The sequence below is a fragment of the Tympanuchus pallidicinctus genome, unplaced genomic scaffold, assembly GCF_026119805.1.
Source record: "Tympanuchus pallidicinctus isolate F22 unplaced genomic scaffold, pur_lepc_1.0 scaffold10, whole genome shotgun sequence".
Taxonomy (NCBI): Eukaryota; Metazoa; Chordata; class Aves; order Galliformes; family Phasianidae; genus Tympanuchus; species Tympanuchus pallidicinctus.
In genome coordinates this window covers 537,048-555,336 of record NW_026294619.1, presented here as the reverse complement: position 1 = coordinate 555,336, position 18,289 = coordinate 537,048, and the positions used below count along the sequence as shown (strand labels likewise).

Below are 18,289 nucleotides of genomic sequence, written 5' to 3'. Positions count from 1 at the left end.
CCCAGAAAAACTTTATGTGATAGCTGTACCATTTATATAACTATGGTTGAAAAACATGGAAATTAAGTTTTTAGACAGTTTGCCATTTGAACTCCTCCAGATCAACATTATTTTCTTGACACGTATATCCCTAATTTGACTTTGTGTGTATTATCATATTCTTAAACCATGTGATAAGGACTCATGCACAGTTACTGTATGGTTCTCCTCACTATGAAAAGCTTTATCTCATCAGAACTCTTTTGATACAGTACTGCTCTCTACCTTTATGCCTTGCTTTCTCTTAAATGTAGTTACATCATGATACCTTTTAATTTCAAAGCTTTGGTCATGCAGGACAAAATTTCAAAAGATTTGCCATGACCATATAGGGCTTTAATTGAAAATGACTATGATTAATATAGAAGTGATAAAATTAATTACCTGAATCCAACGTTAGAGTGCAATGCAACATCCCAAGTCTCCCGGCACAAACGATTCTGATTCATAGGATTGTGAAGAACCATTAGCAAAGACTTATCTTGTGTATGATAATAGGAATCGATACATCTATATTCCTGGGCTGCAGTATGAAGAACCTGAAAAGGAAAGAAAGAAAGGTACATCCTCTTTGTACACAGTAGTATGTGTAGATGGTAAACAGCACAGCTTTCAGCGATGGGTACTTCAGAACTTCACTCTTCCTGTAGGATGCACGCAAACTACTTGGATTGTAGCAATCTGCAGTGATCCAGCATGTGGAAACTGAAACTCTGCCACTATCCATATGGAGAATACATACTCTCTGCCTTTCACCTCTGAATCAGACCACGAATGAAATAATTCAGTTAAAGAATAGATAAATTATTATTCATATATTTTTAAGACTTTAAAATGAGTATTGAAATAAATACATAACGAGTAAACGCAGAACTACTGCAAAGTGGGTAGAAAAAAAGAAACAAGCTGTTTTTCAGCTCATTTTGTATCCAATTTACTCTATTGTGCCCTGAACATCTCTGACATGAAGAAATGAAAATGAAATGAGATGGAAGTAATTCCATACCAACAAGCATTCTCTTTAAATATGAAAACCTCGTTATCACCTGGTTGTATAAATGGTGCTTGTTACAGTTGGAAAGATTAGTACAGTGGAAAGCTGATACAAAAGTAAAACAGCAAAAGAGACAAACAGAAAAAGATCTAGGCTCAGAGAGGAAAACTCTACAAGGGAGGGATCTCTAATGAGAGACTTCCTCTGTGGTAGTCAGCCCTTAAATAGGGTCTAAAAGATGTGCAGCCAGGCTCCACCCCTTCCAGTCACACAGGTGAACTGCCTTCACCTGTGCTCCCAGGGCTGATCGGATCCTCTCTCCAGGTGATCAAACAGTGGGTTTAGGCAGTGACTCAACAGTTCCTATACAGTGCTTATATGTGAAATAAAGAAATACCATCAACAAAATGTTGCTGTTTTCTTCTGCAGTTGTTTTCCATCAGCGTCTTTTGACTTGACACTAATTACTGACAGTTTAGTTTGTATTAGCTGTTTATTTTGCTTAAGTAGGAATTCCCCATGTACTGAAATCTATTACCCAGACCCTAATGAGGGGATGCTAAAGTACTGCTGAAAAAGCTGCCATTTCTCTATCCTTGTATAAGCATGCGTGAGGATCAAAAAGAATTGCCTTGAAGGTCAAAACAGCCCTGAATTTATAATCTAGTTCTCCAAAGAGAATGCCTCATGCCATCTACACCTGAACTCATCTTTCGCATTTGTTGTTCTTTCTGCAAGATCAACTGTGTCTTTAGCTCACAAGATTTCTGTAAATAAAGCTTGTAGTCTTCAAAGGGTGAAGAATTATTATGACAAAATTTCCTGCTTGTCCATAAACCATATGCTGCACAAGTATTTGTAAAGTATGCTTTCACATACAGTGGGCTAATTAATCTTGTAATGATCAAGGAGGGTCACCTTTAAGGGTAATTTTTTTTTCATCACACAGTTAAAAGAATCATACTGAAAAAAACAGCTGCAGTGTGGCCAAATCATGAAATAAAAAACAATTATTAACTTCAGCTTCTCATGCAAGATTTAAAGCAGCTGAACAACGAGTTTTGGTGAAAATGCATCAGTGATGAAATTGAACCAATTTTCTAGGAGGGAAATACCCTGTATTCCCCTACTAATTCTGAGACATGATTGAATCTACAAAACTGTCTGTTCACAAATACCTGAAAAAGGACATCAGGATGAAAACGTTCAGCAAAATTCCAGTCTGTCAGACAACGTTTCTGAGTCTTTTTTATTTCTTCCAGTTTTGGTTCCAGACCAGAATTTTCCAGACTCACCTCAAAATACAATGAAACAAAGTAATAATTATCAACATTTTAGTGTCAATTGTATCAAATTAACTGTAATTTGTTGATTTAATAGACAGCATCACATGTTACTTCACAGTTAATTGCATAATGCTGCACACGTGTAGAGCCGTATGGCAATATTTAATAAAAAAAACCCAACAACTGCTCCCAAAGGTTTTTGCTTTTGGCTTTTTATGTCAAACATAATTCAACTATTTTTATTGCTAGGCTATATGTTTTTGAGTGCTGTAAGCAATTATGAATATTTAGACGGGTATTATGAAGTGATTTTAAAATTGCTGTATTTATCCAGGGCTGTATGGCAGGCAGGTGTTTCTGAAGGAGCCAAAACGCTCAGTCTGTTAAGTTTGAAACAGTTTGGCAATTTTTCTTGAACATCATTCAAGTATTTGACTTCTGGTATTCAGTAAAACCTGCATTTCCATTAGTAGCTTCACCAAACCCATCACATTAGAATTCAAAGAAAGTGACAGATAGCGCTTAACAGTCATCTCCATATTCCCCAAACATGACAAAATTGTCATCTGCATGCAGCACTGGATTTGTATAAACATTTCCCAGTACTGAACAGCACTTTCTGTTATCTCACGCTATAAAGCAGAGTGTACTCCATTCATCACACTTGCCAGATCAGAAGTAGAAACATCCAATTTTTTGTTCAAAACAGCCAGACCATCTCTTTCATCCTTGTCTTTTCCTTTTGCATGTCCTAGAAATTGAAAACTGAATTTTAAGAACTGTTCTAGAAATTTCAGCCCTAAACACTAATGTCAGAGTGCTGCAACTTCCTTAGCATATTTGACGAGATTGCCATCAAATTAGTTTCCTTTTATGACATTACTGTGCTAAATACATGATCTCCTCTGACCCACTTTGAAATCCATACACATAAGTACCAGATCATTAACCAGAAAAAAAAAAAAAAAAAGGAAAGGAAAACAGGAAACCCACTCAAATCCACGACCTGTAATAGCTTTGCCTGTCCAAAAAAATTAAAAATACTCTAAGAAGTGGCCTCAAGATTCACAGGTGAAGAACCACCTACCAGCTCATTACCTGAGAAACAAGTATTCCTTTGCAGAGATAACATAAAGAAAAGCTAAAATAAATTATTTTGGTATTAGAATTCTTGGAAACCATGTATTTTAAACTTAATTAATTGGATTTGTAGAGCTCTACAAGCTAATGACAGAACATTACACTTACCAAGGATCTAAGTAGTAATTGTGATGCACAGATTAGACTGATAAACTATCATTATTACAATGGGCACCAGACATTAATAGGATTACATGGAGATTTTCATTTCTATATTCTTATATTTTCTCTCACTCTTAAAAATAATTTTCTTCTAATAGAATTCTTAATGCCCTAATGTAGGGCAGAATTCACTAATATTTGATTAAAATTCAGATATACAAGAAAAATTCTACTCCAAAGAAATACTCCTGAAATTATTTGTTCATAAATGGTTCATAAACAGCTCAGCTTCCAGACATGCATTCTTAGACTCTGCTTCTCTGAAAAATTGCATCTGTTTGCTGGCTGCCTTTAGGAGGTTAAAGAAAACTCATTGCAAAAGCTTAATGTTCCTGGTATTTCGTACTGCAGAAGCACTGAAATGTTGACAGCTCAGTTTGTAACTACAATATTTAGAATTGTGACTAACACAGAAGTAAAATAAACTAACATTAAAAAAAAAACAACAACAAAACTGTTCTCAAGCTGCAGAAAAAAAGCAGATAAGCAAGATTCATTTTGTCTGCTCAAACTTCCTATCTAAGATGGTTGCTTAGACATCTACAGTAGCAGAGAATGGACAATATCATAAATATAAAGATGTAGCAGATTAAACTGATCTGATTTTTACTTCTCTCAGATCTCAAAAAAATAATTTCTTATTTTGAATGTGGCTTCTAGAACCAGTTCACTACATGATGTAGTCTACAAAGTAGAGTAACTAAAGTCTTTGACACCACCTCCCACAGCATTCTCCTGGAGAAGCTGTCAGCTCATGGCTTAGACAGGTGTATTCCTCACTGAATAAACAACTGGCTGGACTGTCATGCCCCAACAGTGGGGATGAATGGAATTACACCCAGCTAGTCACAAGGGGGTCAGTAATGGGACCAGTCCTGTTTAACACCTCTAAGAAGATCTGGATGAGTGGATTGAGTGCACCCTCAGTAAGTCTGCAGATGACACCAAGGTGAGAGGAGGTGTTGATCTGCTTAAGAGTAGAAAGGCCCTACAGAGGCATCTGGATAGGCTGGATTGATAGGCTGAAGCCAATTGTATGAGCTTCAACAAGATCAAGTGCTGAGTCCTGCACTTCGGTCACAACAACCCCATGCAATGCTAGGCCAGATATCATAGAACCATTTGTGTTGGAAAGGACCTCTAGTCCAACTGCCCTGCAATGAACAGGGACACCTTCAGCTAGATCAGGTTGTTCAGAGCCTGCTCAAGTATGACTCTGAATGTCTCCAAGGATGGGGCTTCCACCACCTCTCTGGGCAACCTGTTCTTGTGCCTCACCACCCAAGACTGTAAAAACCTTCTTCCTTACGCCCCACCTAAATCACCCCTCTTTTAGTTTCTACAAAGTAAAAGATACATATGCATGTGTAACTACAAAGCATAGCACAGGTTTTTTTCTGTTTTTTTTTTTTTTTTAATTAAATTTCAACTTTTCACATCACTATCTAGAGTCCTTATGTGTAAGGTATGTATCTTATCCACTCCTAATACTCATTCACAACTAATCATCAAATTAGTTGACTAACACCCTATGCATCACATTTGATCTTACTCCATGGTTGCTACTAAGGTGACAAAAACTCAGGAGCTATTACAGCTTAAAGGAGCCTCCATTCAGAAAGGTATTTAAGCTCATGTTCAGTATTCTACACCTTTAAATACATATTTAATTTCATTAGCAATAAAATAGTTTTCTAGTACACAGCTTTTTACACATACCATTTTAATAAGTTGATAAATCAACTTTTTAAAGTTATATCATACAAAAACAGCTAATTTTTGTCTTTATGTATATACTCAATGTTCAGACTACACAATATTTGAAATTTGATGATTTGTATAAGGAATAAAAATCACTGGCCTGTAACAGCAAATGATATGGTAAAATAAATAGCAGATTCAAATTCTTCAGGAGTAACATAAACAGAGAGGTTTTTACCAGAGCCTCCTGGTGATTTCCCATTAAGTTTCGTTTCCATAAGGTAGAGTTGTCTCAGCTGCCTTGCAAACTTGGCTGGATTATCCCAGGGTATACAAGATACTTCAGAATCACCTCCAATCAGAGATCCAGAGCTCTCCAGGAGTCCAGAGTCACTCAGCTCAGTCAGCCTCAGGCTTTCAAAAGTAAACACTCTGAAGGCTCTTTCCACTTCAGCCCAACTCAGAAGTTCTATATGAGAATTACAATCATTAGCAGAAAATGTTCTTGTGGCTCAGCAGAAAATAAATAGAAAACTATGCAAGCATATTGTTCTTGGCAACTCTGCAAAAGCCAACAACAATTTCCTTAATGGTAAAGGATCAAATTATGTCAGCTACATTCTATACTGCATTCAAAGTTGAATGCTTCCAAATTGCAAAATGATATACCTAACTGTTAATCCATCTTAAATGAAGTGCTTCCTAATCTGAAGACTTCCTGGCTCATTAGCTTTATATAAATTATGATGATTTTAAAATATTGAATACACTGTATCACACCAATTAACAGCTAGCTATTTTCAACTGCAGCTCATGAAAAAGCTTCCATTATCATTAACGTTTTTTATCATCAGTAACTTTTCAAGCAAAATTTCAAATTTTTTTTTCCCTTGAAAACAAATTTTACACACACTTTCCATAGAAGAATTCAAGGTGTAAAGACAATAAATGCTACTTATGGTTGTTTGCATGAGTGTTTGTTTAACAGTGTTAATCAGGAGAAATGTTGAATTTTAGGAAAGTTTATTGAGATTGAAATGTTCTCTCCTTGCAGTAGTTAAGTACCCAAGCACACTGCAAATCCTGAAAAAGAGAAGAAATTACTATCAAAGTTAACAGTTGGTAAAGCCTAGCAGTACAGTATGGTCCAGTGAAGATCATCAAAATTGATATCCAGTACCTGGCAAGCTTCAGCAATATAGAACACCTTAATAGCTAAAACACACTGTCTAAAATGAACATACCAACACCTAGACACAGTGCAGCTAGTGTAAACTAATCCAACACATGGCATTTGGGGAATGAATAACCAGGAAAGTACCTCCAAATACTGCCCCTTATATGATGGCACAAATGTAACCAAAGAGATCGTGATGTTCATATCTCTTAGAAGTTGTAGAGTAAACTTTCAAAAATGCCTAAAGGTATTCATGCAGCCTTAGGGATTGTTTCACAGTGTACGTCATGGTGGTGGGCACATTCCAAGAAAAGGTAATTGCAGAAGTGATTATGGTTGAAGAAGTGAACGTATTTTGCTGGTTTGTTAAAGAGACTATTATAAAAGCCAGTTCATTATTAACAGCAGAAGCTTAAAAAGAATATATTTTGAAAACCAGTTACTGTGTAACAAAAATTTTCTACCTAAAAAACACATGCTCCTCCACCCCAAGGATGCTGGTAAATAAATATATGATTTATGTCATTATTTACCAAAAAGCACTGTGTGCTAACATCAAAACAGAAATTTGCAAGATTGTTTCTTTCTTTCTCAGATATAATAACCATTTGTATGTTACTAAACATAAATAAGTAAACAAGAGACTTCTGAGATACTGCCAGCTCTTAGTTTTGCAATGCTTAATACTCATTTGCCTTGTCCAATTACCATGAAACTGAGGTGTGAAGTTAGCTTAACTTGTATAACTTGCCATGTTATAAACAAGAATATGAAAAATGGGAAATTCCTCACAGGTTTTAGGTAGCTGAAAAATCTCATCCTCAAATTCCCACTTTTTAATAGGATCATCAATAAGAAGAAAAAGGAAGAAGTTATATCAATGAAAATCAGCTCACCACTGGTACAATAATGCATAAGCTCGTGAACTCTGGCCAAGCGTTTAGAGTCATTTTCAGCTGAAGGAAGGGTGAAATGGATAAGTTCTTTAAGAGGCAATTTATTCATCATTTCATGTTCAATCTTTTTCGGATTTAAGTTGCCTTGGATCTAAAACAAACACCAAAGTACTAGAGTTAAAAAAATTAAACTTTAACACCAATGGACTGCTAAAAAAGCATGTTAGAATAAGTAAGTCTTTTTGCAGCAAAAGACATAAGTGTGTGTTTAAGCCAATCAGATATTAACAGTGCTTTACTGAATCATGGTGTCAGATATTTTGGGCAAGAAAAGTGAGATAAAAAGAGAATGACAGAGAGCGTAATAATAGAAGATATTTGTCTGTGCTACCTAGACTCAAAAATTTTGCAATACTGGAGTAAATCAACAGAATTCTGTAACATCACTCATTTACATAAAAAAATAAACCTTATTATTAATGCAAACAGTATATCCATTCAATACTCTGTGTTATGATGCGTCCTCAGTCTGTATAAGTAATCCATTGCTTCTTAAGCAGACTAAGGACTTGTGTTAGTGTCTATCCGAGATGGAAAAATCTAATCTATACTGCGTGTTTTTGTAAAAGCAAAACTCACTCAGTTCTTTCTAATGCCTTGAGTATTTACTGTTTGTGGACTTTAGAACTTTTTATATGTGACAGATAGCACTATACCTTCAGCAGGTGCAAGCGCTGAGCTAGAGTATCGTGGTAGTTAAATAGGAGTGGGTATTTGGGGGTTACAGTTTCTTCGCTGTATTTGGGAGAAAAGTAGTCATACAGATTCTGTTAAAAAGAAAGATGCATTAAACACCAATAATAATACAAATGTGTCATTGTAGGAAACAAACTAAAGACAATGCAAACCTTTTTTTCACTCTCAGAAAGTGGAAGTGAAGGAAGCACAGAGGCTATATGATCTGCAATCTTATGATGTATCCCATCTGCCCGTTCCTCTGGCACCACCAGACTAGGTGGTGTTAGGTTTTCTTCACTTGCAATAACCTAGTGAACATAGTATATGGTAGCTTTCATTAAAATATTACTGCTGCTTAACATCATTAAAATTACCAGGCAGATTCTGTGGTAAGTTACATATAAACTAAACACTTATCCATATATTTTGTAAGGAAACAAAAAGAAAACATTTTTTTCTATCTTTTTGGTATAAGCAGCCACAATTATGGAAAACAGAAATATGTTCTCTTATTATTCACCTTCAGAAGGATGAGAAGAAAAAGATTTACAACTTGAAATGTTAAGAACTGTAATGAACACAGATTCTGTCTGCATTTCAGGTGTCACACTTTTTCTTGAGTATTTTTGCATAAGCCTATCTTTGGATAAACAAATTGTGCTGAAATTTCAATTCAAAAATAAGAAAGATTTTCAAATCATACTGTGGGGTTTTGGTAATGTGTAGATTTTGCCTGAACTCAAAAGTAATCAGACCAAACTAGTGCTAGCATAGATGCATAGCACTTATATTGTTAAGCTTGCCTTTGTACTTGGTTAAGTATTACAAGTTCAATACTGCTGCATAGGATGTGAATAAACAATTCCTGACTTACTTATAAAATGACATCTTTTTCCTCATTTGATCATATTGGATCTGTAGTCTTAAAAATGAAACTTTAGGGTAATACTGTATTTACAGGATAAGTGAGCACAATATAAAAGGAAAACAAGGAAGCCATGTTTTAGTTATGAATCCCAATATTGAACCTCCATCATCAGTGCCTCCATTCATAACCTTCTGTCTTAGTATGAAAGAGATTGATTTATTGATCTTTGATCAATCATTATACCAAGTCTAGAAAGAATTAGCTGAGGGAAGAGAAAAATATATATTTCCACCTGTTCCAGCATGCAGTTCAGCATTATGGGCACAGAAAAGCATTCCTCAGGAATCTGATTCAGCAAGTCATTGTAATATCTCATATCCATGGAAGTAGCCATAAAAGAAAATTCTTCCTCTGCTGTAAAAAGAAAACTCATTAAGCTAGATTTATTGAATTCTTGACCAGTTCAACCTTCTGACAATTTCTCTGAAAAGATAATGTTCATAGTTGTGTCGCTATTAAATCCAACTGTGACTAGGAAGAGGTAGAAAAAGTGATTTTTCTAAAGAACTTAGTTATCACCACTGCAGTTTCCAGGGGTTTTCACAGTGTATTCACCACGAAACTACTCCCACAGCATCAAACCAGATTTTGCTTCCTGTGAAAATAATTTCTTCTAACAGGTGAATGAATGATAAGACAGATTGAACAGCTAAAGGACCATTGCTTTCATCCTTTAGACATGCCTTGTGATAAAATTACAGTTGTCAGAACTTCTGCTTGCTGCTTTTTCTTTGAAGGTGTAATCTGTGATGCTGGTTCTATCTAAAAGAACAAAGACAAAGATCAAAAAACAATAATCAGAATCACTGAAACAAGTGAGGGTTGCCAGATGCAAATAGGTGGGAAAAATAATTTTATTTAGCTTTAGTTTCTTACTCTTAACTAGATGCTAAAATTTCATGTGGCTTAAATCAAATCTGACTCTGAAGGGAACAAGTTATGTTGTTTTACAAATGCTTTAAGTGAGAGTTCAGAAGCACTGCTACAGATGTAGAAATCCTATTTTTATCCAGTCTCTAGTTCATGTCCAACAAACTGCTTTCTTGAGCACACTTGTTTTGTCTACTATAAGCAACATAAATTAACTGTTCTGGGATAGAAGTAAATAATAATTATTGCATAGTTTGTAGATCTGTAAGGAGACATAGTAGCCCTGTGCATGCATAGTGATTTTCCAGGCATAAGAAGACATAATCATAAGTTAAATAATTTTTAAACCAGTGATAGCTTATGACAATATCTGTATGATCCTTCAGATGTTTATTTTTCTGTTTCTCCAATAATCTTTTTTTCTCTAATAATTTTTCCCATTTTTGATTTTTTAAATGCTGAAGACAAAAATCCCAACTTTGTTTATGAAACATTATACACGGAGTGATGGTCCAAGCTGATATTTTTTGTGCAGAATTGAAGGAAGGTAATTCTATCCTATAGCTCATTATTTTCTATAATAAACAAGATAAAGCAAAAGAAAATCCTTGCCTTGGTTACTACAGGTGGCTGTGTCGATAGTTCAGGCACATTAATAAACTTGGTGTTTTCCAAGTAGTTACAATGCTGTCTTCTCCAGTCTATGCAGTCATACATTAAACAAGCAATGCTTTCAAATAGTTCAGTGCCAAATGCAAGCTATGACAGAAAATCAGATATAAAGGATGAAGCATGCATACAAATGTGGCATGTAATGTAGCCACATGAGTTATTATTTCTCTATCCAGCAGATCCACAGTTGTTCAAAAATTTTCAAACAGAATTGAGATCAACCATAATTTTAAATTTGAAATACCTTTATACTCATACCAAACCCTCTCTCAGACCACATGCCACACTCAGGTTTCAGTGGCTTTAATGGCCATACTCTTCTTTTTATCCTAAACAAGTAATTGGATATCTCAGCCTTAAGTTTTCTAAAATGAAACATGGTGAAGAAACACAACTGTCCTCCAGTTCCATAACTCACAGTAAACATATTAACTGATTCTTAAGAAATATCAGGCATCTGCTTTCTCTACCACTAACCCTGTTTATATCATTTCTAAACAAGCACTCAGGTCAGTCATCAGTTATGGAAAACTTGTAGTATTCGTAATATTTGAATATTAGAAGTTCAGTTTGCAAAAACAGTTTTCAGAATAAATATTTGCATATTTTTGCTTCTCTAATTCAATGCTCTTTTATAAAACTTTCCATTAATGTTACAAGAGATCACTAGGGCTAATTGAAAATTTCAATTAAAGTACTGGAGAGTTTTGCAAGCTCAGCCTTTTTAACAAAGTAAGAATTCAGCAGGTTGAGGGAGTTGATTGTTCTCCTCTACTCTGTGAGGCTCCATCTGTAGTACTGTGTCCAGAAGTGGGACCTCCAGCACAAAAAAGATATGGTGCTGTTGGAGGGGGGTTTAAATGAGGGTCATGAAGATGATTAGAGGGCTGGAGTACCTCTGCTACAAAGAAAGGCTGAAGGAGCTGGGTTTGTTCAGCCTAGAGAAGAGAAGGCTCTGAGGAGATTTTAAAGGGTCCTTTGCTGTACCAAAAGAGGGCCTATAGAAAAGATGGGTAGGCACTCTTCATCAGAGAGGGTAGTGACAGGACAGGGTGTAATTTTTAAACTAAAATAAGAGGAAATTTAGATTAGATATTAGGAGGAAATTCTTTGCTCAAAGAGTGGCAAAGCACTGCAACAGGTTCCCTGGATTAGTTGTAGATACTTCATCTCTGGAAGTGTTCAAGGCCATGTTGAATCATTACAGAATGGCCTGGGTTGAAAAGAATCACAGTGATCATTTAGTTCCAACGTCATTGCTATGTGCAGGGTCGCCAACCACCAGACCAGGCTGCCCAGAGCCACATCCAGCCTGGCCTTGAATGCCTCCAGGGATGGGGCATCCACAACCTCCTTGGGCAACCTGTTCCAGTGCATCACCACCCTCTGAGTGAAAAACTTCCTCCTAATATCTAACCTAAACCTCCCTGTCTTAATTTAAAATAATTCCCCCTTGAAAGTTGGGTAGGGTCCTGGGCACCGTGATGCTCCGTGATTCCCACTGGGAAGTGCGTTGACCACACTGGGGGACTGGAAATAGATGGTCTTTAAGGCCTCTTTCAATCTAAACCATTCTATTATTCTATGATTCTAATTTTCCTCATTTCAGGACAGACATGTTTGTCAAAAGTTCTGAGTCCAGCCACCAGTTACTATTGAAAAAAAGAAAATATTCCTGAAAGTATTTTCCATTACATGAACTATCTGAAATGTAGATAACTTCCTGCATTTAATACTCCATCATTTTTTCAATGCCTATCAATCTGTCACACGAGTTACTCTCTGATAGCTCTTGGACTTAAGAGATGCAGCAAGATAGTACTCAAAGACTTTCCAGGAATTCCACCAGAACAGATTTACTCTATGATTTCATTACTTGCATTTTCAACATCTGTATCTTTAAAGAATTACTTCTTTAGAGCTCATCTGAATTTTGAGATAGAGATGAATGTGAAATTACAACTACAATCTGCTGGAACAATTTCAGTGACAGACAATTTTTTTTTTATTTCAGTAAAGATAATTGCTCATAGTATATTTACGGACTCTCAGAAGAGAAGGGGAAAATAGAAATGATTAAAGAATATCTTTCACAAAATTGGCCTCATATGTGAAGATCAGATTAAGAAAATATAATGGTGAATAATGTTATAAAATAGCAACTCTACACATTTTCACAACTGAGGTTTTTTTAGCAAACGCCTTAGAAACCACGGTGGATTTTGTCAAATTCAGTTTTGATCTCTTTAGGATCAAGGGTACTTCCTAGCTCACCAGATTGTTTATATACAGGATTTAATGTACTATAGATAAGTGTTAGGGAGATACAGTCTGTCATTTAACTGTAATAATATAGACCACAAATACAGTAGGATAAATCATAGAAAGTTGTTTTATTTTGCTTTAGCACATATTTTTTAATGCTGCCATTATGGACTGGAAAATGCTGGACACCTTACCTTGCTGCATTTGAAATCCTCAGTTCAAAAAAAAATTCTAATTGTTCACCTTGCCTCCCTTTACCAAGTAATCGTCCTTACTCAGCAGGTTATGAAAAGCAATAAACCAAAACCATGTTTTGGGTAGGACAACAAGTAGCACAGTATGTGCTAAAACAACAGTTTATAATCAAAAACTTTTTTTTGCATTTGTTTGAATTTGTTGTCATGTGACTTTTCTGATAAATAGTAAGTAGGCCTGTTGTTAGAAGGAAATAAACATAATTTTTATGTTATTTCATGCTGACACCTGACTCTCTAATGAGATTCAAACTGGGTCATTGTGAAGACAGAATAAATTTAACACCTCATATTACTTTCAACTTGGCTATTGTTGCCTACAGTATTAAGAAACTCCAAGTCAGGTGTTTTTATTCAAAGGACTCCTTGTGAAACATACTTTAGTTCTTTTTCACAGAAGACCAAACTAAAATTCTTGCCATTACTAAAATGAAGCTAAATGTTGCAAACTTCAAAGCTTGCCATATATAGTGAAAGTATTATCTACTGACCAGGATTTCTCTGTCAGACCAATCAGAAGGAAAGGCATTCTCCTTAACTAGGTGATGAAGTCTGGCAACATCAAAGAGTCTTGACCCATGCTTTTCACTGTTCAGAACTGGTTCCAGGTATTTCCAAAATGTTTCCAGGTCTTTGATAGATTCATTTTTCTTTTTTTTTTCTGCTTCTACATCTAAAATTTTAAAATAATAAATCATGATACAATGTCTCCCTTCTATAGAAAGCACAAACTGTTATTAATCTTCTGTAAGTGCTGTTAGAATATTCTCACCATCTCAGAAAAAAATCTGATAACCAACTTTGAGTTTAAAAACTTCAGGAAGAAAAAGCCTGAGTGAAACATGGCAGTTAGAAAAACAAAGAAACAAAATATAAACAAACTCCCAGAATACCAGTAATGCAGGTTTGAAACTTCGGAAATATCAAAATCCCACGCTGTGTTTTTCCAAAGCTGCCAGCACAAATTTAGAACCAACAGCTCTTCAAGTATAGGATAAGCAATTCTCACTAGCATCGTTTTGTTGAAGTGCAAACGGAGGTTAGAGGGAGATTAAGGTAATAGACTTGCCAGTAATAATCATGCTGAAGTTGCATGGTTTTTATTTTTATTGTATGGTAATGATTAGTTTTCAAAGGTGCCATCAGGTACAGAGAATAGTCTCTCTCCCTAAATATCAAACTCCAAAGTCCCAGATCAATTGCACACATTATACCCTTATTTTAAGAGAAATGGGGACATTAAACCTGCAATGACTTGCTTTCATCTGAACTAGCAGGTGCTCAGTACTTCTAAAACCTAGATATGAAGGCCAAATGCCACACTTGTACCTTCCCAGCAGCCCTATGGATTTAAACCCAAATAACCCTATGAGGCCGTGGACTCTTCAAAACATGCTGATCTCTTTAAAGAATTCATAGATATACCTTTCTTCTGTAGCAGCCATCAGAAGTGATGGCCAATTAACTTTAAAACTGTCCTATCATAGAATCACTCAGTTTGGAAAAGACCTTAAAGATCACCAAGTCCAACCACAACCTAACCATACTACCCTAACTAGCAACCCACGGCTAAATCATGTCCCTGAGCACCACATCCAAATGGTTTTCAAACACATCCATTGATGATGACTCAACCACCTCCCTGTGGAGCCTATTCCAGTGTTTAACAACCCTCTCTGTAAAGAATTATTTCCTGATATCCAACCTAAACTTACCCTGGTGCAACTTGAGGCCATTTCCCCTCCTCCCATCACCTGTCATCAGTGAGAAGAGACCAACCCCATTCTCGCTGTCAGCACCTTTCAGATATTAGAAGAGAGCAATAATGTCTCCCCTCAGCCTCCTGTTCCCCAGACTAAACAGCCCCAGTTCCTTCAGTCTCTCCTTGTAGAACATATTCTCCAAGCCCTTCACAAGCCTTGTTGCTGTTCTTTGGACCTGCTCCAGCACCTCCATGTCCTTTCTGTACTGAGATGCCCCAAACTGAACACAGTACTCGAGGTGAGGCCTCACCAGTGCCGAGTACAGGGCAGGATGACTTCCCTAGTCCTGCTCACCACTCCATTCCTGATACAAGCCAGGATGCCATTGGCCTTCTTGGCCACCTGGGCACACTAAACTAAACCATTGAGGTTTACTGAAAAGATACATCAGGATCAGGAAAATACCTTGACTTGAAAAGAAATGGAGGCTATGTTAAGTGCACATGAAGTAGTCTCATCCATGCTTTTCTTATACACTTATCCTTTTTCTATTATTTTCATTCTTTTCCAGTGCTCTTTTCCTATTATTCTTCTCCTTTTCCTCTTCATTAGCATCAGCTCATGACCACTTCTGGGGACAGAATGCTGGCCTTGATTTTAACTGTTCCATGCTCCTAACAGCTCACCTTGGACAAAGGAACATCCTTCCTTTTCCCTCTTTTTTCAGGTGCTCATGAAAGATAAGCTCTAATTCTACACGGTATCTCATCAGTAGCAAAGTTCTCCTAACACTCTTTGAACACATATTTTGGCAATATAACAGTGTCCAGACTGTTCGGTCCTAGAGTGATCTCTTCATGTTCCTGAACGGAAGTGGAGCGGCTCAGTGATAATTACCTTGTATCTAGAAATTCCATTTTAACAACAGAGGAATAATGTTTTACTATCTCTATCCTATAGTTTAATGATAAAACAAACAAGTTTACGATGCTTAGGTCTCCCCTTGCACCAAGGGATGTCAGGATCAATCATCAGATGTTCTACCTTTGAATACTATCTCTCTTCTTTATTCTTACTGAATTAACATGAAGTCATATTACTGAAGTCTTATAGTCATTATACTACTATTACCATATATTACTACTATTACTGAAGTCTTCAGGAATAGAAATGAGACAGTATTTAGTAGTACTCTACATGATTTCAGCATGTAGAAAAACAACAACAAAAATCTGTAACGATCATATAATAGTGGAATAATAGCATCTAGTATATACTAACACATTGCATAGTGATTTTGAACCATCACAGTGTAAACAGAAGTCCAAAAATTACTAGGGTGTGTCAGGTCACACGTTTCCAACAGACACATTGAAAAATGAGTTACATTTTGTTAAGCTGGGAGATTGGTCTGACTTCTGAATGTTAACTCTAAGAGAAGTGGAAGTAATAGTAGTGAAACTAATAGAGTGTTTAGAGGAACAAAAAACTAACCATATGAAAAGGGTAATGACAATGCTTGACTTCATTCACAAAAGGAAAGCCATTAGTGGATGTAAACAGATAAGAAAAAAAAAGAACAAGAGAGCTACCTTCCTAATCCAGGATTTATGAGTCATAATAAAAAGAACAACAGAACCATTATACCACAATTGTATGTACAAGTTACTATCTTCCTTCCTAAGATACATCTTTATGCGTTACACTGTTTCAAACGCCATTCAAATAGTACATACTTCAACTCCTGCTCCAAGCCACAAATAAATAAATCCTTGTTGACATACACTGATCTAATATAATCTTAAAAGTCTCAAAGACTGAAAGATATTCCTGCCCTTCAATGATGGCTCCCATTTAGCTTGCTGTCCACCAGGATCCCAAGTCCTTTTCAACAGAGGCACTACTCAGCTATCTTCAGGCAGCTTGTTATTCTGCAATATATTCTTCTTCAGTTTGACCCATGGTCCCAACCTAATAGAAAGCTGTGCACTTCTTGGAAATTACCAAATGTTTCAAGACTTCTTAGAAACAGATTTTCCTGGATAATGACACACAATGTTATACATCTGATAAAATGTTCTATGGTGGTTGCTGCACAGAACTGTGATTAAAACACTGCCTCTTTAATCATTGTCCAGCTAAGGCAAGTTTTTGTACTGGCAAACTCTTTGGTTTGGTGACCAAACCAATGGCAATACCATTTTTGCACATGGAAATACAGCTGCCCACAAGTATTATGCATAAACATAAGGCACAGGGATAAGGAGAAAAGTACAGGGATAACAGGGAGAACAGTATATACTTGCTGTATATAATATAATATGTATAATAATATATAAGTATATAATATGAAACATTATTCTTTCTACACAAATGCTGTTCTTAAGACCAAGTTACCTTCAGGTGAAAGTAAAGACTCTTCTTGAAGTCTAGCTGCTTCCAAGTATGCCTGTAATGGCTCATAATTCTCAGAAGAAATCCTGATTACACTTGAAACATTAATTCCAAGCTCAGACATCACTGGCAGTAGCTGAAGGTTGTGGAAACCCAAAATTATAAAGTAATAATGGGCACCGTCATCTGGTTCATCATCTGTTCAAAGCAAAATCAAAAGAGATTAGAGTATGGAATTACACATTAAACAAAATTATATATATATATATAATTTATATATATATATGTACATTATATATATATTTAGTACATAGGGATATTGCAAATTAGGGTCACAGAAGCAGCTCTTCTATAGCCTCACTGGCATAACTGTACATAATATGCTAAAATTTATATGTGCTAGATTGAAGTCTTCAGCAGCAGACCACCTAGAGAAAAATTGTTTGGACAAGAAACAGTAAAAAAATTACTGGAGAAGTTTATTATAACCACAACGCTGGCTGTAGCAGTAACATTTTCTGCAACTGCTTTTCTCAAAGAAAAACTATTTAGTTCCAGGACATACTCACATGGTCTACTGATAGTTTCAACCCACCTAAAGCTAGTGAGGGAGCACACAGAGTAAGTTACTGTGTCACAGCTGAGAGATAGCATTAGTTGTAGTAATTTTGAAGGATTAGCCACAAGAAGGAGTAATCACTGGCTCCCTGCCAGTTTGTTTTTGCAAGATGGAGTCCCTGTCAAAACTCTCATCATCTGGTAATACCAACTCACACTAGTCCTTATAGTTGGCCAGACTCATCCAAATTCGTTTTAGAGAATGGATGAGAAGTTTCATTAAATGTCTGCTTCTGTAGTAATATACACAACAAATACCAATGTACCAAAGCAAATGATGTCAAGCATCATATCAGATAAGTGCAAATAAACCTAGAAACTTGTCTTTAGTCTAAGTTACTTATTGAGTAGATCCTATTTGTGGCCTATGGAGAAAAACAGGTATTCAGATAGGCATTAGGTCATTTATTTTATCCAGCTTAGTTATTCACTCTAAGATAATGGAATCTCCT

At 36.0% G+C, this 18,289-nt stretch overlaps 1 protein-coding gene across 1 annotated transcript in view; it reads right to left on the bottom strand.

Annotated features, from left to right (window-relative positions):
* SPAG17 (sperm associated antigen 17) overlaps window positions 1-18,289 on the bottom strand; it is a 90,362-nt gene that overhangs the window by 49,128 nt on the left and 22,945 nt on the right. The window contains exons 6-17 of the mRNA XM_052702933.1: window positions 17,223-17,417; window positions 13,614-13,795; window positions 10,544-10,690; window positions 9,745-9,823; window positions 9,294-9,415; window positions 8,304-8,441; window positions 8,112-8,222; window positions 7,396-7,546; window positions 5,561-5,791; window positions 2,970-3,070; window positions 2,212-2,328; window positions 424-578 (exon numbers count right to left, since the gene is read on the bottom strand). Coding sequence (XP_052558893.1) covers window positions 424-578; window positions 2,212-2,328; window positions 2,970-3,070; window positions 5,561-5,791; window positions 7,396-7,546; window positions 8,112-8,222; window positions 8,304-8,441; window positions 9,294-9,415; window positions 9,745-9,823; window positions 10,544-10,690; window positions 13,614-13,795; window positions 17,223-17,417 — 1,729 coding nt within the window. The remainder of the gene's footprint in view (window positions 1-423; window positions 579-2,211; window positions 2,329-2,969; window positions 3,071-5,560; window positions 5,792-7,395; window positions 7,547-8,111; window positions 8,223-8,303; window positions 8,442-9,293; window positions 9,416-9,744; window positions 9,824-10,543; window positions 10,691-13,613; window positions 13,796-17,222; window positions 17,418-18,289) is intronic.